The following is a 27,158-nucleotide window of genomic DNA, read 5'->3' on the forward strand; positions in this document are numbered from 1 at the left end:
TTGGCCCTCCCCAGGCACTGGGGACAGGAGATAGGCAGCCACAACAAACCTGCAGGTATGAGGTATCACACTGGGCAGGAGAAGGCTGTATAGGATTCTCTACCAAGTCTCCATAGGACAGACCATGAGACCCAAAGAACCAGGTTCCAGGAACATGTTAACCCCCTGTCCGGAGGAAACACTTATACTGAATGGGAGGGGGGGGGGGGGAACCAGAGGACCGCCTTTTATCTGGTGGGGTTAACATGTTTCCTGTCCTGGTAGGAGTAGTCCTAGGTCTCATGGGCTGTCCTGGAAGACGACTTGAGAAATATTTTTTCAACTAAATTAACACTGCTAAATAGCTTATAAAATATAATTCCCTATCCACATAGACCAAGTTTCTGTATATTTCTGACCAAGCAGTCAGAAGCAGCAGTGCCTTTAGTTCTACACAGCAAATATACAGCAATGAAGCTACAGACAGAGAAGTGCCTATGCACACTTACATACCAGCAAATGCACTGCTAATTTTTAGAAGGAAAACAAGACCCATTTTTAGAAAAAAATTTTTGGAAGATTTTTTTTCCTTTTTTCTTATAAAATAAACAGGTTATACTTACCCAGGGTCGATCCTGGGTGAGTGCGCGGGGTGCACCGCACCCAGGCACCTCCAAACTGATGAAAAGGGGGGGCACCAGCCGAAGCTGCCTCCATAGTGATTGGCAGCAGGCAGTGTGGCTCCTTCGTTCAGCCTGGGGCTGTGTGTGTGTGTGTGTTTCATTCTCCAGTGAGCAGCTCCCCCCCCTCCAGGAATGGGAGAGGCTGCATCTGCTCTGCCTTCTCCCGCCCTCAGTCTTTCCCTGTGCCCGCCCACACACAGTGCAGCCCGTGCTGCTGTATGTGAAGGAGCCGGCAGCTACATGGTGAACTGAGTGAGCAACTGTGACCGGACTTACTCCTCCCTACCCTCTCACCCCCCCCCCTGTCCCTGTCATCCCCCCCCCTGTACCTGTCACTCACTCTCCCCGTCACCCCCCGTCCCTGTCATTCCCCCCATCCCTGTCACACACCCCGTCACCTCCTGTTTCTCCCCGTCTCCCTCCCCCCCACTCTGTCCCTGTCATCCCCCCCACCCTGCCCCTGTGACCCCCCTCCCCCACTCTGCCCCTGTCATTCCCACCCCCCACTCTGCCCCCGTCACGCCCCCTTTCTCCCTCTCCCCGTCACGCCCCCTTTCTCCCTCTCCCCGTCACGCCCCCTTTCTCCCTCTCACGCCCCCTTTCTCCCTCTCCCCGTCACGCCCCCCTTCCCCCTCTCCCCGTCACGCCCCCCTTCCCCCTCTCCCCGTCACGCCCCCCTTCCCCCTCTCCCCGTCACGCCCCCCTTCCCCCTCTCCCCGTCACGCCCCCCTTCCCCCTCTCCCCGTCACGCCCCCCTTCCCCCTCTCCCCGTCACGCCCCCCTTCCCCCTCTCCCCGTCACGCCCCCCTTCCCTCTCTCCCCGTCACGCCCCCCTTCCCTCTCTCCCCGTCAGCCCCCCTTCCCTCTCTCCCCGTCAGCCCCCCTTCCCTCTCTCCCCGTCAGCCCCCCTTCCCTCTCTCCCCGTCAGCCCCTCTCTCTTTCGAACCCAATACAGCTTCTCGCCAAGGGTGCTTGAGACCCTAGGTACGCCTCTGCACCCCCATCCCCCCCTCCGGCACCGCGCGGTTTAAAGCCTGAAGAGAGAAAGTGGCGCCTGACCTCGGCCTCAAGTTCAAGCTCAGCCTTGGCCTCAGCGACACGAAAACCACAGCGCTGCCTACCTGCCACCACAGCTGCACAGCACATTATAGGCGAGTCTAAGGTAGCTATATATGATATGCATTTGGTCATAGGTAGCAAGGCATCCATACATTTTTTTCTTCTTTTTTTGTGTGGTACTGGTAAAATGGTGCCTGCTTTTTTTGTTAATAGAACTCTCCTGGTTACAGTTACATTTGATCTCTTTCTCTCTTGACAATACCCCACAGGTTCTCTATGGGGTTTAGGTTAGGCGAGTTTGCTGGCCAATCAAGCACAGTTATACCTTGATCATTAAACCAGGTATTTGTACCTGTAGTTATTGCTTTTCTGCTACCTAATTTTCTGTTCAAAAGTTAAATATTGTTATGTTCATATTTATATTCCAAGATTTTTGTGCTACAGCTATTTGATTTACATGCACTTTACAGAATTGTCAGTAAATTAAACATTTATTTTGACTTGTCAAAGCTGATGACTAAATTATTGTCCGAGCATTAAGATTACAAAGTGGTGGGGCTTAAAGATGGAGAGGTGGAGTTGTTGCCATAGAAACATTTTACAGGGGAGGAGTTAGTAAGATGACCACACCCATGTGGGGGCGTCAAAAATATTTCTGCACCCAGGCACCTGTGACCCCAGGATTGGTCCTGTACTTACCTGTTCTGTGCAATAATTTTGCAGAGTAGCCCCGATACTCCTCTTCTTAGGTCCCCCGCTGGTGCTCACAGCTGCTCCTACTGACAAGTGCCCCATAGCAAGCCGCTGGCTATGGGGGCACTTCTGCATGCTTGCTCCAGCGCCCCGCTCAGTGTGTTAATAAGACAGCCCTGCTCCCATGTCACTCTCTGTATGACAGCAGCAGGAGCCCATGGCACGCATTGCTGTATCAGAGCGAAAGATAAGGGAGAGAGCCTTGGCTCTTGTGCATATTGCTGGATCAAGATTGGGTTCAGGTATGTATTTAGGGGGGACTGGGGGAAAGCTGCATGCAGAAGGTTTTTCACAATACTGCAAAGAACACAGTAGGATAAACAAAACCTTCTGCCTTTACATCCACTTTACCATCTCTGAATGTTCATCTTTACTCCCCCATTCAGGTCAACTTTAAGGGCTACTATTCAAGAAAAATGATAACCATAATTAATAATGGTCCAATCCATCCACACGCATTGGTAGGATTTTTGAGTCAGGACAGACTATACAGGGCCATGGCAAGGGAATCTCTCCTTGCTCCTATGGACTATCAAAGCCAAGATAGCTCTAAAAAAAGTAGCTGCAGTACTTTGCTTACCATTGAAAACCCAGCATTGGCTTCCCCTGATCCTACGTGAGCAGTATGGACAAAATTCTTTGGCTCTCCAATCATGCTTCTGTCAATCCGTCGTCGCCTCTATGAAATCAGAAAAGCACATACTGTAAAATCATGAAAACCAACATGCTAAATATATAGTCATACAGAACAAACCACGCCAGTATTTGCCAAAATCTCAGTTCCGCCATTTTTTTTTGGGCATTTACTTTTTGGTACAAGAAAATTTGGTGCCACTATCATACTGGATGCCATTCCATCATGATCTCTTTTCACAGTTAAAATACTAGGAATTACTATTTTACCAGGATTATTTTAGAAGTTTTTTTTTTTTTTTTTAATATTTCCCCAATGAGGGTAACGCCTACCAGTCCATGGTAGTGCTTGCTGCATTTATCTATTTATTTTGGATGCATTCTGAGTTATGTCATGTCCTCAAGGGCTGGCGACGGGCTTTGGGGACCCCATACACTAAAGGGCGCTGGCATACTTAAGAGTTCTTCTCACACACAAATACGTTTTGTTTGCATCAATTTACTGCATACAAATACATGTTTGCATCGATTTATTGCTGAGAAGTGTTATTTTTTACATCATAAGACATCTCCATCTTTGTACTTTAATTTGGTAAAACTTCAAGCGTCTCAGACTGGGCTATTCCACTTCTTTCTTCTCTCTTATCTACTATGATATCTATAGTTGGCTCATTATTTCTTTTGTTTGATTTATATAGGAGGTGGGCAAGTTTCTTGGGCTGGTAGGCATTACCCTCATTGGAGACATTTTAAACCTTTTTTTTTTTTTTTTTTTTTTTTTTTGTTGATGGCATATATGGCCGTTATCAATCACCATTACAGGTATGATTTATATCCAATACACCAATCATTGACTCAATATAACTGCTGTTCCCATCTGGGTTTACTAATCTATTAGACATTGAGGGCCCTCGGTAGAAGTCCGTGTGACGAAACATGTAAGGGCGTGAGCACGCATCCATCAGCTGTCACGCAGAGTCGGTGCGCTGGAGCTCTGGCTTTCCCTAAACAGATAGCGGTGAGTTTACCAGCACACGACGGACTCCACATTTATTCTACATGCTACTATTCAATTTTAACATTGTGAGTGTATCCTATATGGGGGATTGGGAATTCTAATAAAGTGTTGTTTATGGAATCACACTATGGGTCCTCCCCCTTTCTTTTCCCATACATGTTCTGAGGTGTCTGGTGCAGTTTATGCTGAATTGAAATCCTGATTTGATATCATTTTGGGCAATCCGGAGAGTGTTTACCTGGAATTCGTGTACCACATTGTGGAATTATACCCCATACAAGGCGTTTCTGTTCCCATCCTGTGGTGAGTTTTTACTACCTAGGGGGGCACGTTTTTTTGTTGAGGTGTGGTGACGGTGGTCCATCTAAACAGGAAGTGACACTGAGGGTTCACGGGCTTGCACTCCAGGATCCTATTCAATATAAGAACTTTATCCTTCAGCATTTGCGGATATCACCTTGAATGGACATTTATTTGCAGAGAATAATTTTTTGATTCATTGTTTCTATATACAAGTTATTTTAATTAGCGCTGCTAGTGTGTGTGAGCCTCCTTCCAATTTTGCAGAAACAACAATATTTTTCACATTTTTTTTTTATTTGAAATTCCCCAAAAAAAATGTAAAAATCAAAATTTAACATTTTAGGCCAATTTGTTTTATGCTACATAGGTTTGGTAAAAAAAAAAAAAAAAATTGCAAAAAGCTTATTTTGATTGGTTTGCCCAAAAGTTATGTGTTTACTAACAAAGGGAAAGATTTGTCATTTTTGGTGTTTTTTTTTTTAACGCGTTATGGCGGCGATCTGCGATTTTTTTGCGGTACTGCGACATTGCGGCGGACAGATCGGACCCTTGACTGACATTTTTGGGGTTACCAGTGACATTGCTACAGTAATCAGTGCTATATATATGCACTGTTACTGCAAAATGACACTGGCAGGGAAGGGGTTAACTTTATTGGGGAAGGAGGGGTTAAGTGTGTCCCTAGGGGCGTGCTTCTAACTGTGATTGGACATGGCTACTGGTGTAGGAACAGTGATAGACGGTCCTACATAGTAGAACCGTATGATCACTATTCCTACACAGGGGAGAATGACAGGCGGCTTGTTTAAATTAGCCGCCTGCCTTTATCTCTCTTCACCGACGATCGCCGAGTGACCGGCGGACATCGGGTCCGCCGGTCACACGCACGGACTTCCGAGGGAACGAGCCGGGGCCGGCGCTCGCCCGCTATTGGCTCACAAACTAGTGACAGGCAAGTGACGTACCGGTATGTCACTTTGCCTGGCCGGGGCTGACCGCCGCAGTATATGTACTTGCGGCGGTCGGCAACCGGTTAGTGACCAGGCCCTATGTTGCCATTCGGCACTGCATTATTTTAACGGACAATTGCGCGGTTGTGCGACGTTGTACCCAAATAAAATTGCGGCGGACAGATTGGACCCCTGACATTTTTGACACTTTTGGGGGTACCAGTGACATTACTACAGTAATCAGTGCTAAAAATATTAACTGTTACTGTAATAATGACACTGATCAAGGGGTTAAACGTAAGCCTAGGGAAGCGATTCTAACGGGGGGCGTGGCTTCTGAAATGACTATAGAGACATGTGATCCTATATAGAAGGATCACATGGGCTCTGTGGTCATTGCAGGGAGAAGAACGGGGAGCGATCGCGGTGGTCAGGCTGCAATCGGAGCCGCCTGACACACGCATCGGATTCTCTGCTGCCAAGTGGGGGCGGGAGCGCGCCGCAGGCGGTGCGCGCTCGCCCCCTTGCTTCCCATGTGCGACCTATGTAGGTATATGTCGGTTTGCGCAGGAGAACCACCCTGCCACAGTAAATAGGCGGCGGGTGGTCGGGAAGTGCTTAAAAAGGGTGTTCCTAATCTCAGCTTGTTACCTGTATAAAAGACACCTGTCCACTGAAGCAAACAATCAGATTCCAATCTCTCCTCTCCACCATGGACCTGACCAAGCAGCTTGGTGAGAGGGTGAAAACAGTTGGTGCGATTATTTGCAAATGGAAGAAAAAAAAATAACCCGTCAATCTCCCTCGGACTGGGGCTCCATGCAAAATCTCACCTTGTGGAGTTTCAATAATGAGAAAGGTGAGGAATCAGCCCAGAACTACATGGGAGAATCTTGTCAAAGATCTCAAGGCAGCTGGGACCATAGTCACCAAGAAAACAATTGAGAACACACTATGCTGTGAAAGAATGGAATCTTGCCGCACCCGCAAGGTCCCCCTGCTCAAGAAAGCACATTTACAAGCCCATCTAATGTTTTCTAATGAACATCTGAATGAAACAGTGGAGAACTGGGTGAAAGTGTTGTGTGCAGATGAGACCAAAATCAAAGTATTTGACATCAACTCTACTCGTTGTGTTTGGAGGAGGAGGAATGCTGCCTAAGACACAAGAGGACACCGTTTTAAACTAGAGGGGCAAAGGTTTAAAAGTAATATGAGGAAGTATTACTTTACTGAGAGAGTAGTGGATGCATGGAATAACCTTCCTGCAGAAGTGGTAGCTGCAAATACAGTGAAGGAGTTTAAGCATGCATGGGATAGGCATAAGGCTATCCTTCATATAAGATAGGGCCAAGGACTATTCATAGGATTCAGATATATTGGGCAGACTAGATGGGCCAAATGGTTCTTATCTGCCGACACATTCTATGTTTCTATGTTTCTATGTAAGACCCCAAGAACACTATCCCCACCATCAAACATGGAGGTGGAAATATGCTTTGGGGGCGTTTTTCTGCTAAGGGGACAGGACAACTTCACCGCATCAAAGGGACGATACACTGGGCCATGTACTGTCAAATCTTGGATGAGAACCTCCTTGCCTCAGCCAGGGCATTAAAAATGGGTCGTAGATGCATATTGCAGCATGACAATAACCCAAAATACATGCCCAATGCAATAAAGGAGTGGCTCAAAAAGAAGCACATTAAAAAGGTCCTGGAGTGGCCTAGCCATTCTCCAGACCTTGATCCCATACAAAATATGTGGAGGGAGCTGAAGGTTTGAGTTACCAAACGTCAGCCTCGAAACCTTAATGATTTGGAGAGGATCTTCAAAAGAGGAGTGGGACAAAATCGTTCCTGAACTACAAGAAACGTCTGACCTCTGATTGCCAACAAGGGCATTGCCACCAAGTACTAAGTCATGTTTTGCAAAGGGGTCAAATACTCATTTCACCCATTAAAATGCAAATCAATTTATTACTTTTTTCAAATGCGTTTTTCTGGATATTTTTGTTGTTATTCTGCCGCTCACTGTTAAAATAAACCTACCATTAAAATTATAGACTGATCATTTCTTTGTCAGTGGGCAAATGTACAAAATCAGTAGGGGATCAAATACTTTTTCCCCTCACTTTATATTCACTTATTTTGCGGTTTTCTTTTCTCATTTATTTTCAAAAAAGCAAAAAGCATTAACCAAGCTACTATTGAACATATACATGAGATTCAAGCTCTTTACCAAAAAATTTACCTTGATGCTCTATACTGTATGGTATACGTATCTGTTTTTAATGTCCTTTATTTTTAAATATAGCAACATATAGGAGTTGCCACTTAAGTCACTAACCTGGAACAAGGTCACTTTTGGTGCCGACACCTTGTACGCCCATGCTTCTCCCGAATCAGTGGCTTAAAAGAGAAGTATGGGAATATTTTTTTTTTATTCATAGTTACCCAAGTGCATGCAGTATCAGTCCAATGCTGCATCTGTCCCCCGCCTGTTCCAAGGCGGAGACCCAAGCGATCAAAAACCGCCGATCGCTCAGTTCTCAGAGCTCCCTGAGCAGAGAGCTGGTGACTGTCAGTCGGCGGTCAGCTCAGGCTCTCAGCAGCTCACTAAGAGACTGAGCCAGGTGACGGTCCAGGAACCAAATGGTGGGAAAATTTTCCCGAGCCTGGACCGCCTTTGTGGCTTCAGCCCGCTGTCTGCTGAAAATGGGCCACAGGAGTGCAAAACGATGCCCTGCACTGATCCAGAGGAGATGCACAGCCAAAAGCGCTTTGGCTGTACTTCTTAAAACCAAAAAAAAAAAAAAAACAGCCCTAGATTATGGGCAATAAACAAGTTGGCGGAGGCAGTTCCCATATTTGAGTCTCGACATTTCCTTTTAAAAACAGAAAACCTTCACACTAGCAACTAGTGACTAGAGGTTAGAATGCTTTATTAAATCTCCCGTGGACCCTATCCACATAACACTTGTTAAAATCAGGGCTATGGCTTGGAATTAAAAATGCCGGGTTTGTTTACCGTCAGTACTGACTGTTGTTCCACCCTGGGCAGAAGACCAAATAAGTGGTGGTGGTACAGGCAGCACTGAAGCCGCAGTCACCTCTCAAGCCTGCAGTCCTTCTTGCCATGCTGTGCCTCCTCTGCTCTATTTGTACAAATCGGCTGAGCCCACAACCTCCCACAGTCTTCTCTCTATTCTGCAAACATGCCTCCTCTGCTACTGATCTATCACCATGCCATTTTTCACAGCTGCCAGCTTGGGTTGATTGAATCACAGCGGCTGCTCATTAACAAAAACACAAGCAAACAGCACATTCCTACAACTCAGGGTGGATAAAAATGGCAAATGAAAAAAAAAAAAAAAAAAGTTGGATTTTTTTTTTATCAAATTTATTTTAATAAAAATGCTTTTGGAGTAAAAATCTATCTAAAAGATAGTTTTCTATTTAACCACCTGCCTACTGTGCATTTTAACCCCCTTCCTGCCCATCCAATTTTCAGCTTTCAGTACGGTCACAATTTGAAGGACAATTGCTCGGTCATGCAACACTGTACCCAAATGACATTTTTATTATTTTTTTTTGACACACAAGGTTTCTTTTGGGGCTAAAAAAATAAATAAAGTTTCTTTGTTTCTGTCAGTAATCAGAGGCGGTACTGAAGGGCACCGATTAGGTGTCACCAATATGCAGCACTTATGGGTGGATCTGAAGGGCAGGCACTGACTGGCATCACTAATGGGCACTGATTGGGGCTGTACTGTAATCAGTGCCCTGATTACCTGTACATGTCTCCCCTGCGAGGAGATGCCGCTAATCGGCTCTCCTTGCCACTCTGTTAGTGTTAGCGGGGGAGAGCCGATAAACGGCACTTACTTGTTTACATGTGACCAGCTTTGATTGGACACAGCCAGTGTGTGTGGGCGGAGCAGCAGCAACTGCGAGCAGCAAGCACGAGTGAGCTGTGTGGAGGAAGAGCCGCGGGTGATACGTGCGGGGGGAGCCGCACTAGGATACCGGAAGGCGGGCGCGGGTGCAGAGGACCTCAATGACCGGTACAGAGATCGGCAGCGGAGGACGGACACTGCACGGTACTGTGGAGAGAGGAGGAGAGCGTTCTGGAAGCAGGGGAGGAGGAGTGGAGGAGGAGACCGTTCCCAGTGTGTGAGGCAGCAGCAGCAAGCAAGGCGGGGGGAGAGAGCTGTGTGACCGTGCTCTGCGACTGATAGCGATCTGGGACTGACTAACCATGCTCTGTGACTAATAGTGAGCTGTGACCGACTGACCGTGCTCTGTGACCGACTGACCATGCTCGGTGACCGACTGACAGTGTTCTGCGACTGAGCGTGCTCTGCGACCGGCTGCAACTGACGGTGCCCTGCGACTGACGGTGCCCTGCGATCGACTGAGCGTGCCCTGCGACTGAGTGCCTGGGAGGACTGGTAAGTATCTTAGCGACTGGTGAGTATCTTAGCGACTGGTGAGTATCTTAGCGACTGGTGAGTATCTTAGCGACTGGTGAGTACCCCAGGTTTAGTACTAGGGGAGATAGAGGTAGTGTAGGTAAGGAATAGCAGGTAGTTACCATTAGAGTAGTGGGTAATAATGTCCGACAGGATTGGGGATGCCACTCAGTGCACTTCTTGCTCCATGTATGCGTTCCTTGATGAACCAATCGAGGGCGAATACTGCTGTGCAAGATGTGTGCGACTTCTTTCTCTGGAAGCCCAGATCCATGATCTAGAAAACATAGTGGCAACACTGCGTAGCATCAACAACCTGGAAAGGAGCTTGGACATTACCCATCAGGCGCTGGCAGGAGCTGGCATAGAGGGAGGAATAGAGGAGACGCAGGCATCAGAGGTAGGCAGTTGGGTGACCGTTAGGTAGGGTAGAGGGATGAGTGCCAGGGAGTCCAGTCCTGAGTTGGTACACCCTAACAAATTTGCCAAGTTGCAGGTTGAGGGGGGATATCAGCTCAGGGGTGGTAGTGCTGGAGCAGGCGCCCTACCCCAGCTGCCAGGGGAGTGGCGGCTCCAGGAAGAAGGGGGGCCGAGATTCAGGAAAGGTTAGACAGGTTGTGGTAGTTAGGGACTCAAGAGGACAGAGAGGGCAATCTGTCGAAAAGATCGCGGTAGCCGGACAGTACGTTATTTACCGGGCGCTCGAGTTCGGCACATCGCGGATCAGGTAGACAGATTATTGGGCGGGGCTGGGGGATGACCCAGTGGTCATGGTGCATGTGGGCACTAATGACCAAGTAAGAGGAAGGTGGAGGATCCTAAAGAAAGATTTCAGGGACTTCGGGAATAGATTGAGGAATAGGACCTCCAAGGTGGTTTTCTCTGAAATACTGCCGGTACCTCGAGCCACACAGGAAAGGCAGAAGGAGCTTAGGGAACTTAACAAGTGGCTGAGGAATTTGTGTAGGAAGGAGGGGTTTGGGTTCCTGGAGAACTGGGCTGACTTCAGTCGGCTACCGGCTCATTAGTAAAGATGGGCTGCACCTTAATGGGGATGGTACAGCTCTTTTGGGGAGAAAGATACCCACCAAGTTGGAGGGGCTTTTAAACTAGGAGACGGGGGGGGGGGGGGGGGGAGGGCTCAGAAGTAGAGTCAGGAGGGAGGGAGCAGAGGACAGAAGGCAGTAGTAGAGTAAGCAGCGACAGTAGTTCCATAACGTCAATTGGGGGGTCTGTGCGGGAAAACCTCAGACCAAACAGGAATAAACATAATCCCCATTCACTATCAACTTCCACAAAACTAAGAGGGGTATATGCTAATGCCAGGAGCCTAGCTAATAAAATGGATGAGTTGGAAATGTTAGTACATGAGGAGGGCATAGACCTTGTGGGAATAACGGAAACTTGGTTCGACCCCTCACATGACTGGCTGGCCAATATCCAAGGGTATTTGGTGTACTGCAAGGACAGTGTAGGGAAAAAAGAGGGGGAGGGGTATGTCTCTATGTCAAGAATAATGTAAGGGTGATAGAGAGGAGTGGTATTATGGAACGGATGAGTATGGAGTTAGAATCCGTGTGGGTAGAACTCCATAGGGAAGAAAAAAAGGGAAAAGTAATTGTGGGGGTTTGCTATAGGCCACCCAACCAAAGGGAGGAGGTAGAGGTGGAATTTATAGCACTGTTGGGTAAAGTGGCAAAACTGGGATCAGTCATCATATTGGGGGGACTTCAATTATCCCGACATTGACTGGGAAGAGGGGACTGCACACTTACAGAAGGCCCGTCTATTCATGGGAACCTTACAGGACAACTACATGTCACAGTTGGTGGATTCTCCTACTAGAGAAAATGCAGTCCTGGATCTATTGATCACTAATGACCCAGAGCTAATCTCGGAGGTAGGAGTCCAGGACAACCTGGGCTCTAGCGATCACAGGATGATCACATTTAGCGTAAACTATATAACAAGGCAAGTTGGGAACATAAGAGCCCTCAACTTCAGAAGGTCAAACTTTCCAAAATTGTGCTCAATGATGGAAAGGGTAAACTGGGACCAAACCCTGGGAACACGGACCATGGAGGAAAAATGGGAATGCTTTAGGAACATATTAAACAAATGCATATTGCAGTGCATTCAATGGGAAATAAATTTAGAAGAGACAAAGCCAAACCTGGCTGGCTAAACCGTAATGTTAAAACTTATTCGGGGAAAAAAAAATGGCATCCAAGAAATATAAATCAGAGGGCACAGTATCGGCTTTCAAGCAATACAAGGAGGCAAATAAGAAAAGTAAATACGAAATCAAAATGGCTAAAATCAACTGAGACAAATAGCAGAGGATAGTAAAAAGAATCCAAAGAAATTCTTTAAATATATCAACAGCAAAAAAGCTAGGGCAGAGCATATTGCATACATTATTAACGATGATGGGAGGATGGTTACAGAGGACACTGAAAAAGCAACCGTGCTGAACGCTTTTTTCTCGTCAGTCTTTACACAGGAAAAGGGGGGGTACACTGACCACGACTATATGGTTAGTAGTAATACACAGGGCTTGCCGCTATGGCTAACAGAGGGTGAAATCAGGGAAAAGCTGGATAAAATTAACACAAATAAATCAAGAGGCCCGGATGGCGTACATCCAAGAGTACTCAAAGAACTTAGTAAGATTATATCTAGACCACTGTTCCTGATCTTTGCTGACAGTATTATGACAGGAAATGTACCAGGGGATTGGAGGAAAGCTAACGTGATACCGATATTCAAAAAGGGCAGAGGCATGTCCCAGAAAATTATAGGCCTGTCAGTCTGACATCGATAGTATGTAAACTTCTGGAGGGGATGATAAGGGACTATATCGTAGAGTTTGCTAAAGACAACAACATAATCAGCAGTAATCAGCACAGGTTTACAAATGGGCGATCTTGTCAAACCAATCTCTTAACATTCTACAAGAAGGTGAGCTGCGAGCTAGATAGGGGGAGACCAGTGGATGTGGTGTACCTGGATTTCGCTAAGGCTATTGATACAGTTCCCCACAAGCGCTTAATTTATAAAATAAGGTCTGCAGGCATCGACCGCAGGGTTTGCTCTTGGATATGTAACTGGCTAAAAGGGCGTGTCATGAGGGTAGTAATAAACAGCGCATACTCAGACTGGTCTGAGGTGGTAAGCGGGGTCCCCCAAGGCTCAGTCCTAGGACCAACCTTGTTCAATTTATTCATAAACAGCATTGAGGACGGGATCAGTAGTTCTTTATCAGTTTTTGCAGATGACACAAAATTGGGAATGGCAATAACTGCACAGCATGAAGCAGATATCCTACAGAATGACCTGGACAAAATAACAGAGTGGGCAACGACATGGCAAATGAGGTTTAATGTGGAGAAGTGTAAGGTTTTGCACTTGGGAACTAAAAACATAAAAGCACAATACACTTTAGTGGGGGGAACCCTTGGGGGAATCAAAAATGGAGAAAGATCTGGGAGTCTTGGTAGAGGAAAGACTAGGCAATAGCATGCAATGTCAAGCGGCAGCTGCCAAAGCCAGCAGAATATTAGCATGCATAAAGAAAGGGATGTATTCCAGAGATAAGACTATAATCCTTCCACTTTATAAAACTCTGGTCCGACCACATCTGGAGTATTCTGTCCAGTTCTGCTCGCCAGTCCTCAGGAGGGATGTGTTGGAGCTGGAGGGAGTCCAGAGAAGAGAAACTAAACTAATTAGGGGATTGGAGGACCTTAATTATGAAGAGCGTCTGCAATCACTTGATTTATTCTCCCTGAAGAAGAGACGCCTAAGAGGGGACATGATAGCAATTTATAAATATCTCAATGGTGATCTCGGCATAGAAAAAAAGCTATTCAGTCGAGGGGATTGCATGAGGACTCAAGGGCATACAATGCGATTAGAGGAGAAGCGTTTTAACCTCAGGCAACGTGGGGGGTTCTTTACTGTTAGGGCTACAAGATTGTGGAATTCTCTGCCACAAGAGATGGTTTCTGCGAGAAGTGTGGTGGCTTTCAAAAGACTCTTAGACGTACATCTCATGGATCAGAACATTTAGGGGAACATTTAGGGATATGAGAGATGATTACGGCCACACACACCTACACAGGTTGAATGGACTATTGTCTTTATTCAACCTCACCTACTATGCATCTATGCCTCATCGGCTCTTTACCGAGATCGGGGTCCCGCCGTGTCCTAGGAAAACGGCGCGACCGCTGCGCTGCGTGCCGGTTCTGGGGTGCTGTCATAGGACGCCATCCCAGAAAGAGAGTGCATCCTGCCTGCCATCATTTATCTATACGGTGGGTGGGAAGTGGTTAAGATACATTAATAATTTAGTTTAATCAGTACGAAATGGAGCTTCGTTATGTAGCATGAGGCTGTATATTCTGCAATATTTACATTTTTGGTAAACTCATTCATTGAATCCAAGCTCTGCAAGCTGAGATAACATAGGCTGCATTGATGTATATACATATGCTAGATAACACAATTGCATTCACACAATTTCACCCTAACTACCAGCAAGAATGAGTCCTTTCATTTAAAGAGAACCTGTCATTTCAGATCCATCATGGCAGCGCCTGTTAGCGGGCATCCACTCCCCTGCTGCCGCCAACATCCCTCACCTTGTTGAGTCACTGCCGCATCACCAGCCGTCCCCAAAAGTGAATGGGATTATTGATGAGTCAATAGCGGGTCAGAGGAGCAGCCGCTGCGAAACAGATGACAGTTGCTCTTTAAAAATTATGATTTAAAAATCAAGCTGATTTAAATCAAGCTCACCCTGCTGCAGCTACTACATTTGTCAGCGGTAGACTAGTATAGTAGTTGCTGGCATGTGCCTTTTATTTGTACAAATGAAGCAGAAGAGGCACACGGGTGCATGGCAAGCAAGGCTGCAGATGTTCTGTTTGTTTAGGTCTCCAACATTACCTCTCCTCTGTGCCGTCAGTAAGAACGTTGTCTCCTTTAAGCTGGGTTCACACTTATATTGGATGCGGCTCACAGCAGGGGTCCGCTGCGTCCCTGTTCTCCATTTCAGGGATTAATCAGGCCCGATTTTTTGCCTGAATTCGGAGCAGAAGACACACAGGACCCCTATGCAAATTGCTCCGAAGCCGTTCCGGAGATGTGTGAACTAGCTCCATTAAGAGTTGGTTACACTCTCCTGTCATGCGAATTGGATGCTGAAAAACCTGCATCCAATTCACATAGGTGTGAACCCAGCCTCATCCAGTGTTGTTGGATAGCAGCAAGTTGTAAGAAGGGCTAGCTATCCAACAATGCTGCTTAGAAACTGTGGCACCAATTTTAACAGTGACAAGTGCTATGTGCACAGGGTCCCCTTAGGGGATTTAACAAGTCTTACGTGATTCTGGGGAGACTTCTTTAAAGTAGAATGCAAGCCCAACACTAACTAATCATAAAAAATGTCCTCCTCCTGCCTCCCTCCTATCCTGCCCACCCAGTGCAAAAAAGTTTTTTTACTCTGGTCCAGTCATCTGATCCCACAGCGAGCTCCCATTACCCAGCCGTTGTTGGCCCTCTTTTCTCCTGCAGCCACGATCCCCAACACAGAAGACTTGAAGCTGCAGGATCACGTGTCTGGTCCGCATTAAAAAAAAAAAAAAAAAAAAAAAAAAAAAAGGCGAGCATACATACTATATATATATATATATATATATATATATATATATATATATATATATATATATATATATATATATTATATATATATATATAAAAAATAAACACAGGGTAGGCAGGATAGGTACGAGAAATTCTCCACTCCAGAACAGGGGTGTGTCTAGCCTTGCACCAAATGGCCACTAAAAATGAATCTTTATTAAAATGTGTGAGAAAAACTTGTGTGTTTATACTTGTAGGGTGGGGGCATGAAGACTCCGGAGCAAAAAAAAAAAAAAAAAAAAAAAAAAAAAGAAGAAGGGGGGATTGATTGTAAAGTCATTTTTTTATCTAATAAAATAACAAACATATATTATACCCAGTACCTACCTCTTCTGTGCAGTTGGTTTTGTGCAGGACAGCCCAGATCCTCCTCTTCTCGGTACCCTGGCTGGAGCTCCTGGCTCCTCCCTCCTGTTGAGTGCCCCCACAGCAAGCAGCTTGCTATGAGGGCACCCGAGCCAAGCTGCAGCTCTGTGTATCAATGCAGATATGAAGCTGCCATTTGGCCCTGCCCCCTCTCTCGCCGATTGGCTGTTTGACAGCCGCAGGAGCCAATGGCACCCCCAACTGCATCGCAACCAACCAGGAGAGAGTGTCCCGGATGGCTGAAGCACTCATGGACATCGCTGGATAGAGATAGGGCTCAGGTAAGTGTTAGAAGGGCTGCTGCACACAGAAGGCTTTTTATCTAACACATAGAATGCATTAAGATAAAAAAACGTTCTGACTTCACAACCCCTAAAGCAGGGGACTCCAAAAAATGGCCTTCTAGTTGTTCAAGAACTACAATTCCCATCATGCCTTGTCATGTCTATGAATGTCAGAGTTTTACAATGCTTCATGGGACATGTAGTTTTGATACAGCTGGAGGGCCGTATTGGAGATCTCTGCCCTAAAGGAAGGAAAAAGAAATCTAGATTTTCTCTATCCGAGATACCTTCCCCAAACCATACAGTGGTCTATAAATGCAACTGAAATTCCCCCCCCCCCCCCCCCAACTGCAGCTTAGTACAAAAAGACTATCATTCTGCAGTATGGAGGCAATATAAAACAGGACTCCAAATCAATGTTCCTATACAGTTGATTTTGGTGGTGGTATCAACTGGACTTATTTCACTCAAAAAAAGACTTAAGCCAGTAAAAGAGGCTACCTTAGATCAGCCTCTCTCAACCCTTTTCAAACACAGAGGAACCCTTGAAATAATTTTTAGGTCTCGGGGATCCCCTGCTAAAAATGATTAAATTTACAACTCATGACACATTAGTGTGATGGTCAGTGGGATGAATGGTGGTTACTCTTGTGGACATTGGGAAGAATTACCTTCTTCCAGACAGCTAAAAAGTTCAATGGTGTCAGGGGAACTTATCTAAGAGGCAGAAATTGGTCATTGCTCAAGGAACCCCCTGGCAACCTCTGGAGGAACCCTGGTTGAGAACCACTACCTTAGATGAAATGATCAAAAAAAAAAAAAAAAATAGGTTCAGTGACCTCAAGGGGAAATATATGTCTTAAGTGGGGTACACACTAGTAGAAAATCTGCCGAAAATTCCCGCCCGCCGATGTGAAAACGTCCGATTTTCGCCTAGTGTGTACACAACTTTGACATTTTCAACGAAAAAAGACGGAGGGACAAACACCAAAATTTTTTTCGTCTGTCCCCAGACAACCGATTATTGTTTAATGTGTATGCAGTACGTCCGTGAAAAATTGGATACGAAAGACCGCGCATGATCTGAAGTTGCTGACAACCCGGAAGTCTAGGAACAAATGTGCCAAAAAAAAAGAAAAATCGGACGAGAAATTTTGAGAACATTTATGCACTGTCGACTAAAAACGGTATTGAACGCTGAGAAGAGAGAAAAATCAGATGATATTTCGTCCGATTTTCGTCAAGTGTGTACAGCCCTTTAATCCCCCTGCATACTGTCTCCACTCAACCAACTCAACCCCAACTTTGTTGCAAGCCGCCCCCAGCAATCATTTAACAGAGTCATCTGCCAACTCCAATAATAAGTGCCGGTTCACACTAGGGCGACCTGTGAGGCGACCTGGTCGCCTTACAGGTCGCCTCCCATAGGGAAGCTGCGGACCCGTTCTAATAGGAGCGACACAAGTCGCTCCGACTTAGAAAAAGGGTCCGGAGCTTCTTTGGGGCGACCCGGAGGCGACCGCCATAGACTTCAATGTTATGAAGTCCGTGGCGGCCGCTCCGAGGTCGCGGCGCGCTGCTCGCACCGCGACCTCGGAGGCAATGTGAACCGGCGATTAACCAAGTGTGCAAAAAAAAAAAAAAATTAAAAAAAAATGCTACTAAAAAGAAATGCCCTACATGTTTTGCTCTAAAAAGAGCTGTCAGGGATGCAAAGTAACCAAAAAAGAAGGCCAAAACTAAAATAAAATGATTCAATGAATAGCCTATCCTTACATGGCAAATTCTGAGCAAAAAAACACGTATGCCATTGCTTCTACAGTTTCCGGTTTTATTTTCAAGCCTGAAGTTCAAGCAATTACAGCAGACTATTTGAGATGGTTTGCTCAAATATACTGAACCTAACAACTAAAAACAGTGCACAGCAGCAACATAGGTGGGTTTGCTTGTTTTTTTTTCTACAGTATAAAAAGAAAAAAGCACCACATTTTTCCTCCATGAAAGCCATTTATTCACATACCATGTTTGACAATAAAAAGAAAAAACCTTTACATAAAAGTGTCACCATTCACATGTGCCCAATGTGTGCTTCTCTAAATCCAGCAATGGACAGCATATTCAGCACAGCCACAAAAGTGCTGACTACACCGCGTTGTGCAAGAGTGTGTGGGTGAGTATTTAGAGATTAACGTTTCAAACGTCCAGTTCTAGAAACATGTATTCCTGCTTAATATATCTGGAAGCCCAGTTTAACATTTTAAATATCGATAGGTTAAAATTGCAAAAAGCAGTACACTTACCGGCTGTGGCTGCTCTCCAATGCAGCAACTGAAGCAGAAGAGAAATTCAGTCATTTTCTTAAGGGTTAAATGGAAGCCAGCCTCTCTCTACAGAACAAGATAAAAAAAAGAACTGTTTTCTTCCTCCCAACCACTGATGGGGCCACCACAAAAACGTATCCGGAAGACACACTCCGGAAAGTGAATCAATGAAGATGCTTGTCACCCTTCAAAAGAAACGATCAAAGAAAAAAAAAAAAGATCCAAAAGCTTAAGTTACAACATCAGCAATCTACTGTTTCTTTCCAACTGCCTCACAGCAAAAATGCTGTAAAAAAACACACGCACTTTTGCAGAATTTCCGATGCATTTTCTGGTTACCCGACATCAGCATGCGCCTGCGAAATATAGACATGGGACTTAAAAAATGCACCAAAAACGCAACCACAGGTGCGTTTTTAAAGCATTTTCAATTCTTTTGAATAGGGAGGTATGTTTTTGCGGTTTTAAAAATGCACCAAAAATGCAGCAAAGCAGGACTTAAGAACGCAACTGACTGGTATGAAGAGTTCCATAGGATTTTAGGCAGGGGTGCTAAACCTTTGTAGAGTAAGGGCCACTTAAAGCCAGGGTGGATTGGATTTAAATCATTAGTAAAAAGACCCATTTTAAATCATAGTTTTTAACCTGCTGCCATCCTATATACGGCTGCAGCGCGGACTCAAATTTTCGGGAGGCCGTTTTTAAACGGCCTCCAGTGACACGCCCCCCCGCGCGCTCCCGCGAGCGCGCAGCGGGGAAAATCTGTGTCGGCAGTGTCCCTTGGACACGGCCGATCACAGATCGTGGTGAATGGCCAATCACAGCGGCCATTCACCACGTGATCAGGCCGTCCAATGAGCGATGATCTCATATGTAAACATATGAGATCATCTCTCATCGCCGGCGCTCCTTCCTCACACAGAGCCTGCAGTGTGAGGAAGGAGGGGGAGCCTCACAGCGCCGGGGACACACAGCGATGTAATCAGGGCACTGATCACCAGTGCCCTGATTACTAAAAAGGTAAAAACATACACACAGTGCCCCCCATCAGTGCCCACAGTGCCCACAATCAGTGCCCATAGTGGTGCCAGTCAGTGCCCATCAGTGCCTGCTCATCTAGGCACTGATTAGCACTGACTGGCAGCACTATGGGCACTGAGTGTGGGTACTGATGGTGCTGCCCATCAGTGCCGCTCATCAGTGCCACCCGTCAGTGTCCAGTGCCATCCGCCAGTGCCCATCAGTGCCGCCTATCAGTGCCCAGCAGTGCCGCCTCTCAGTGCCCAGCAGTGCCACCTCTCAGTGCGGCATATTAGTACCTCCTCATCAGTGCCCATAAGTGCCACCTCATCAGTGCCCATAAGTGCAGCCTATCAGTGCCGCCTCATCAGCGCACATCAGTGAAGGAGAAAAATTTATTTTCAAAATTTACTCGCAGAAAATAAGAAAAACTTTTTTTTTTTTTCAAAATTTTCTGTCTTTATTCTTTTTTTTTGTAAGAAATAAAAAACCCAGAGGTGATTACATACCACCAAAAGAAAGCTCTATTTGTGTGAAAAAAATGATAAAAATTTCATATGGGTACAGTGTAGCATGACCGCGCAATTGTCATTCAAAGTGTGACAGCGCTGAAAGCTGAAAATTGGCCTGGATGGGAAGGGTGTTTAAGTGCACAGTAGGCAAGTGGTTAAAGAGTAACTGTCATCTGTCTTGCAGCGGCTCCTTCTCTAGCTGCCGACTCACCGACAGTCTCATTCACTTTAATGTGATGGCTGGTGATGCGGCAGTGACAAGGTGAGGGATGTGGCGGCAGCATGTGAGTGGCTGCCCGCTAACAGGCGTTGCCATGATGGATCTGAAAGGACAGGTGCTCTTTAAATGTAAGGACTTCTTCTTGCTGGCAGTTACAGTGCCTTGCGAAAGTATTCGGCCCCCTTGAACTTTGCGACCTTTTGCCACATTTCAGGCTTCAAACCTAAAAAGATATAAAACTAATTTTTTGTGAAGAATTAACAGCAAGTGGGACACAATCATGAAGGGAAACGAAATTTATTGGATATTTCAAACTTTGTTAACAAATAAAAACTGAAAAATTGGGCGTGTAAAATTATTCAGCCCCTTTACTTTCAGTGCAGCAAACTCTCTCCAGAAGTTCAGTGAGGATCTCTGAATGATCCAATGTTGACCTAAATGACTAATGATGATAAATAGAATCCACCTGTGTGTAATCAAGTCTCTGTATAAATGCACATGCACTGCGATAGTCTCAGAGGTCCGTTTAAAGCGCAGAGAGCATCATGAAGAACAAGGAACACACCAGGCAGGTCCGAGATACTGTTTGAGAAGTTTAAAGCCGGATTTGGATACAAAAAGATTTCCCAAGCTTTAAACATGCCAAGGAGCACTGTGCAAGCGATAATATTGAAATGGAAGGAGTATCAGACCAATGCAAATCTACGAAGACCTGGTCGTCCCTCTAAACTTTCAGCTCATACAAGGAGAAGACTGATCAGAGATGCAGCCAAGAGGCCCATGATCACTCTGGATGAACTGCAGAGATCTACAGCTGAGGTGGGAGACTCTGTCCATAGGACAACAATTAGTCGTGTACTGCACAAATCTGGCCTTTATGGAAGAGTGGCAAGAAGAAAGCCATTACTTAAAAGATATCCATAAAAAGTGTTGTTTAAAGTTTGCCACAAGCCACCTGGGAGACACACCAAACATGTGGAAGAAGGTGCTCTGGTCAGATGAAACCAAAAATCTAACTTTTTGGCAACAATGAAAAATGTTATGTTTGGCGTAAAAGCAACACAGCTCATCACCCTGAACACACCATCCCCACTGTCAAACATAGTGGTGGCAGCATCATGGTTTGGGCCTGCTTTTCTTCAGCAGGGACAGGGAAGATGGTTGGAGCCAAATACAGGACCATTCTGGAAGAAAACCTGATGGAGTCTGCAAAAGACCTGAGACTGGGACGGAGATTTGTCTTCCAACAAGACAATGATCCAAAAAAAGCAAAATCTACAATGGAATGGTTCACAAATAAACATATCCAGGTGTTAGAATGGCCAAGTCAAAGTCCAGACTTGAATCCAATCGAGATTCTGTGTGAACAGCAGTTTTCAGTTCTTTACAAAACGCTCTCCATCCAACCTCACTGAGCTCGAGCTGTTTTGCAAGTCTCTCGATGTGCAAAACTGATCGAGACATACCCCAAGCGACTTACAGCTGTAATCGCAGCAAAAGGTGGCGCTACAAAGTATTAACTTAAGGGGGCTGAATCATTTTGCACACCCAATTTTTCAGTTTTTTTTATTTGTTAAAAAAGTTTGAAATATCCAATAAATTTCGTTCCATTTCATGATTGTGTCCCACTTGTTGTTGATTCTTCACAAAAAATTACAGTTTTATATCTTTATGTTTGAAGCCTGAAATGTGGCAAAAGGTCGAAACGTTCAAGGGGGCCGAATACTTTCACAAGGCACTGTAGTGTGAAATTGAGTGAATGCATCAATGCAGTGCATGTAATCTCAGCTTGGATTCATTGAATGAGTTTACCAAAAATTTAAATATTGCAGATGATACACACTGCATGTATACATGCTAGATAACATCCCATGCTGAATAAACAACATTATTATTATTATATCTTAAAGGAGTTGTAAAGTCAGGTTTTTTTTATCTTGATGTATTCTATACATTAAAATGAAAAACATTCGGTGTGTAGCAGTCACCCCTAATACTTACCTGAACCCAATCTCTTTCCAGCGATGTCCCTCGGCCGTCCGGGACTCTACCCCCCCTCCCCCAATTGGCTGAGGCACAGCGGGGAGGAGGGGCGGGGTGGAGACAGAGAGACCGTGTCTGAATGGATAGATGGAGCTGCAGCTCGGCTGTCCCCATAGCAAGCTGTTTGCTGTGGGGGCACTCGATAGGAGGGAGGGGCCAGGAGCAGCAACAAGGAACCTGAGAAGAGGAGAATTGGGGCTGCTCTGTGCAAATCCAATGCAACAGAGCAGGTAAGTATGTGAAAGTTTTTTACTCCAAAAGCATTTTATTGAAAGAAAAAAAAAAAAATAAAAATTTTTTTTTTTTTTTTAAATCAATTTTTATCCACCCTGCTTAACCACTTCTGGACCGGAAGGATTTGCCCCTTAATGACCAGGCGATTTTTTGCAATTCGGCACTGCATTACTTTAACTGACAACTGCGCGGTCGTGCGACGCTGTACCCAGATAAAATTGACATCCTTTTTTTCCCCCCACAAAACAGGGCTGTTTTTTTTGATGGTATTTGATCACCTCTGGTTTTTTGATTATGCGCTATAAAAACAAAAAAAGGAGCGACAATTTTGAAAAAAAAAAATAAAATCAAATTTCTTCATCATTTTTGGCCAATTTATATTTTGCCACATATTTTTGGTAAAAAAAAAAAAAAAACAATAAGTGTATTTTGGTTGGTTTGCACAAAAGTTATCGCATCTACAAAACTGGGGGAAAGATTTGTCAGTTTTATTTATTTGCATTTTTTACTAGTAATGGCGGCGATTTTTAGCGGGACTGTGAGATTGCGGTGGACAGATCGGACCCCTAACTGAGGACACTTTTGGGGGGGGGGGGGGGGGGAAGACCAGTGACATTACAACAGTAATCAGTGTTAAAAATATACACTGTTACTGTAATAATGACACTGGCAGGGAAGTTAAAACCAGGGCCGATCAAAGGGTTAAATGTGTACCTAGGGGGTGATTCTAATTGTGTGGGGGCCAGACTTGGTGGATGGAAACAGGGCTCTTGTGTTCTGAAATAACACGAGCCCTGTTTCAATCAGTGATAGATGAGCGGCATGCCGTGTTTACAACGGCACACTGCCTTCTGTCAGTCCCTTCAGCGATCGCCGGGTTCCCAGCAGCCTTTGCGGCCGCCGGACTCGTTGCTTAGCTGCAGTGCTAGAGAGTGGGCACACCCATACAGCGGTTTTCACAGGAGAGCCAGCCTGCCGCAGCAGCTGGTCTTTAAGTGCTTATCCGCTTCAGATCGGCCTTATAGCAGTTTTACTGCTACAGGGCGGCACCTATGCTACTTGTGGGTGGGGGGGCGGTCATGTGTGCCGCCAGGGGCTTGCTCCCACTGTGATTACACACAGTTGCAGCCAATCAGCGGGTGCACAATACCAAATGTCCGCCAGCACCCCCCGATCGTTAGGCAGAGAGCCAGAACTGCGATCTGCTTATGTAAACAAGGCAGATCGCCATTCTGACAGGAGGGAAGGGATGGAATTTGTGTCCCTGCCAAGCAGGGAAAAAAAAAAAAAAAAAAAAAAAAAATCTCTTCCCCTAGTAAAAAGCAGCACACAGTATAGTAAAACACTGGCTAGGCACACGGTTAACCCTTTGATCGTCCATGATTTTAACCCCTTGCCAGCCACTGTCAGTATAGTGAAAGTGCATATTTAGCCCTGTATTAGTGTCAATTATCCCCAAAAAGTGTCAGTTAGAATAAGAAGGTCCGCCACAATATCACAATCCCTCTATTAAGTTGCTGATCACCGCCATTACTAGTAATGAATAAATAGATAAACAAAAATACCCCAAAAAGTTTGTAGACGCGATTAAACTTTTGTGCAAACCAAATCATCTGCTTATTGGGATTTTTCTTTACCAAAAATATGTAGCAGAATACACATTGGCCTAAATTTATGAAGGCATTTGATTTTTTCAATTTTTTATTGCATATGTTTTATAGCAGAAAGCAAAAAAATAAAAAAGTAAATCCATTTCTCTGATGTTCATTGACGGACACAGCTCCTGATCTTCATAACCATTGGGTTATACTCAGTGGTGTATTTAGGTTTTGTGCTGCCCTAGGCCTGACTAAATTTGTGCACCCCCTAATTTAAATATGACCCTCCCCTTCCTGGAAAGGCCACACCCCTTCCTGTTTATGACCCACCCTATCATCTGTAAACCACAGACCATAACCACCGTCTATCAGTGCCCATCAGCATAGCTTCATCAGTTCCCATAAGTTCAGCCTCATCAGTGCCGCCTCTTTACTGCCCATCAGTGCAGCATATCAGTGTGGCCTCATCAGTGGCCACCAGTGCAGCCATATCAGTGACCATTAGTACAGCCTTATGTCACGGGATTAGTAAAATTACTCTAAGATATTTGGACTTTTGTTTGCTGACACGGATTGTAATTTTAGGATTATTTCACTTGTATAATAAATAGGAAGTCCATAGTCATTTTACAAATAATGACATTTTTTTTTTGCTGCCCCCCCTGCAAAGTGCCGCCCTAGGCTCGGGCCTTGTTGGCCTAGGCCAGGATACAGCACTGGTTATACTGCCCCCTACACAAGTAGGACACTAGGCAGAAAAAAAAAAAAAATCTGGCTACGCCTATGGCCAGTCCCAGGCGGGTATACCCCCTCTCCCTGCTATTAGGTATTCAGTTTAGTTACAAACAGGGTCAGAAGAACTCCACAGAGGGATGGGTTCTGTGTCCGTCAATGAACATCAGAGAAATGGATTTTACGGTCAAAATTACCATTTTCTCTTTCGTTCATTGACAGACACAGCTCCTGATCTTCATAACCATTGGGACGTTGCAAAGCAGTGTCAAAAATGAGGGGTGGGAACAGCAAAAAAAAAAATCCCCCAGGCTAAAACAGGAGCTCAACCAAAACAACTGGAGCCCACCTGAAAAAAAAAAAAAAAAACAAAAAAAACAAATACACCCTTAACCGGTTGCCAACCGCCGCACGACTATATACTGCGGCGGTCAGCCCCGGCCAGGCAGAGTGACGTAGGGGTACGTCACTCGCCTGTCACGACTTGTGAGCCAATTGCGGGCGCATGCCTGCCCCGGCTCGTTCACTGACAAGTCAGTGCATGTGACCGGCAGACCTGATCGTCCGCCGGTCACTCACGATCGCTCCGGTGAAGGGAGAAAGGCAGGCGGCTAATGTAAACAAGCCGCCTGTCATTCTCCCTGGTGTAAAAATGAAGATCAGACGGTTCTACTATGTAGGACCGTTGATCTCTGTTTTTACACCAATAGCCATGTCCCTTTACAGTTAGAATCACGCCCCTAGGACACACTTAACCCCTCTGTTCTCCAATACAGTTAACCCCTTCCCTGCCAGTGTCATTTTTACAGTAACAGTGCATATGTATAGCACTGATTACTGCAGTAATGTCACTGGTAACCCCAAAAGTGTCTATCAAGGGTCCGATCTGTCCGCCGCAATACCGCAAAAGAAAAAAAAAAAATATTATATATATATATATATATATATATATATATATATATATATATATATATATATATATATATATATATATATATATATATATATATATATATATATATATATATATATATATATATATATATATATATATATATATATATATAATTTTTTTGGGAATTTCATATAAAAAAAAAAAAAAAAAAAGTGAAAAATATTTTTGCAAAATGGACGCTCTCCCTTTGTTTATAGCGCATGATCAAAAAATTGCACAGGTGATCAAATACCACCAAAACAAAGCTCTGTTTGTGGGAAAAAAAGGACGTCAAATTAGTTTAGGTACAGCGACGCACGACCGCGCAATTGTCCGTTAAAAGTCACGCAGTAAAAAAAAAAAAAAAAACGCAAAAAACCCCCTGGTCAGGAAGGGGGTAAAATCTTCCGGGGCTTAAGTGGTTAAAGAGGATCAAGTCCTCTAAACCGCAGCCTGCAAAACCTTACGGCCAAAAGAAACATCCGCAGATGCCAACACATCCACTCTACTCTATAGATTTTTGTGAAAGTGTGCACCGACGACCAGATGGCCGCCTTACAAACCTCACTGACGCCTGATGACGGAAGGCCCAGAAGGCACTGAGCCTCCGAGCGGAGTGTGTCTTGACAGGGAAAGAAGGAACCTGACCATTGATGGAATAGACCTGAAATCACCGTCTGTCTGATCCATTTGGAAATGGTCCCAGAGGAAGCGGACAACCCTTTCCGAAGGCCCAAAAATGCCACCTTCTGAGACATAATCAAGGGGATCTCCCAAAGATGCCCAAAAGGAGGCTTATGGAGGACCAAAAGCACCAAATTGAGGTCCCAAGATGGCAACGGAGACCGCACTGGAGGAACCAAATTCCGGACATCCTGACGAAAGGTACGCACCAGAGAATGTGTGGCCAAGGGTCGTTGGAAGAAGATCGCAAAAGCCAACACCTGGCCTTTGATGGTTCTCAAGGCTAATTTCTGTTCAACACCCCCCCGTTGAAAGAAGTTCAAAATCCAAGCCACAGAGAAGGAGGATGAACCCCAAGAGACTCACACCACCACGCAATGGACATCTTCCACATACGGTGGTAGATCTTCCTAGAAGTAGATTTCCTAGCTTTTAACAGCATTCGAATCAGTGACTCAGATAAACCTCTATCCATCAGCACCTACCGCTCACCAGCCAAGCCGTCAAGGCCAGTGACTGTAAAGCAGGATGGAAGATGGTTTCTTGGGACAGCAGATTCTCCCTGAGAGAGGAAGCTTCCGAGGAACGTCAGCGACCAGCCACACCACATCAGCGCACCAAGCCCGGTGAGGCCAGTCCGGAGTCACTA

The 27,158-nt window shown here is 45.3% G+C and overlaps 1 protein-coding gene across 1 annotated transcript in view; it reads right to left on the reverse strand.

Moving 5' to 3' along the window:
- The window catches only part of LOC309553143 (CDC42 small effector protein 2-B), a 62,419-nt gene that overhangs the window by 18,922 nt on the left and 16,339 nt on the right, over positions 1-27,158 (reverse strand). Inside the window, exons 2-3 of the mRNA XM_082254050.1 lie at positions 18,512-18,600; positions 3,055-3,153 (exon numbers count right to left, since the gene is read on the reverse strand). Of these exons, the coding sequence (XP_082110176.1) occupies positions 3,055-3,153; positions 18,512-18,600 (188 nt within the window). The remainder of the gene's footprint in view (positions 1-3,054; positions 3,154-18,511; positions 18,601-27,158) is intronic.

Source organism: Pelophylax lessonae, assembly GCF_965119305.1.
Source record: "Pelophylax lessonae genome assembly, chromosome: 4".
Lineage (NCBI taxonomy): Eukaryota > Metazoa > Chordata > Amphibia > Anura > Ranidae > Pelophylax > Pelophylax lessonae.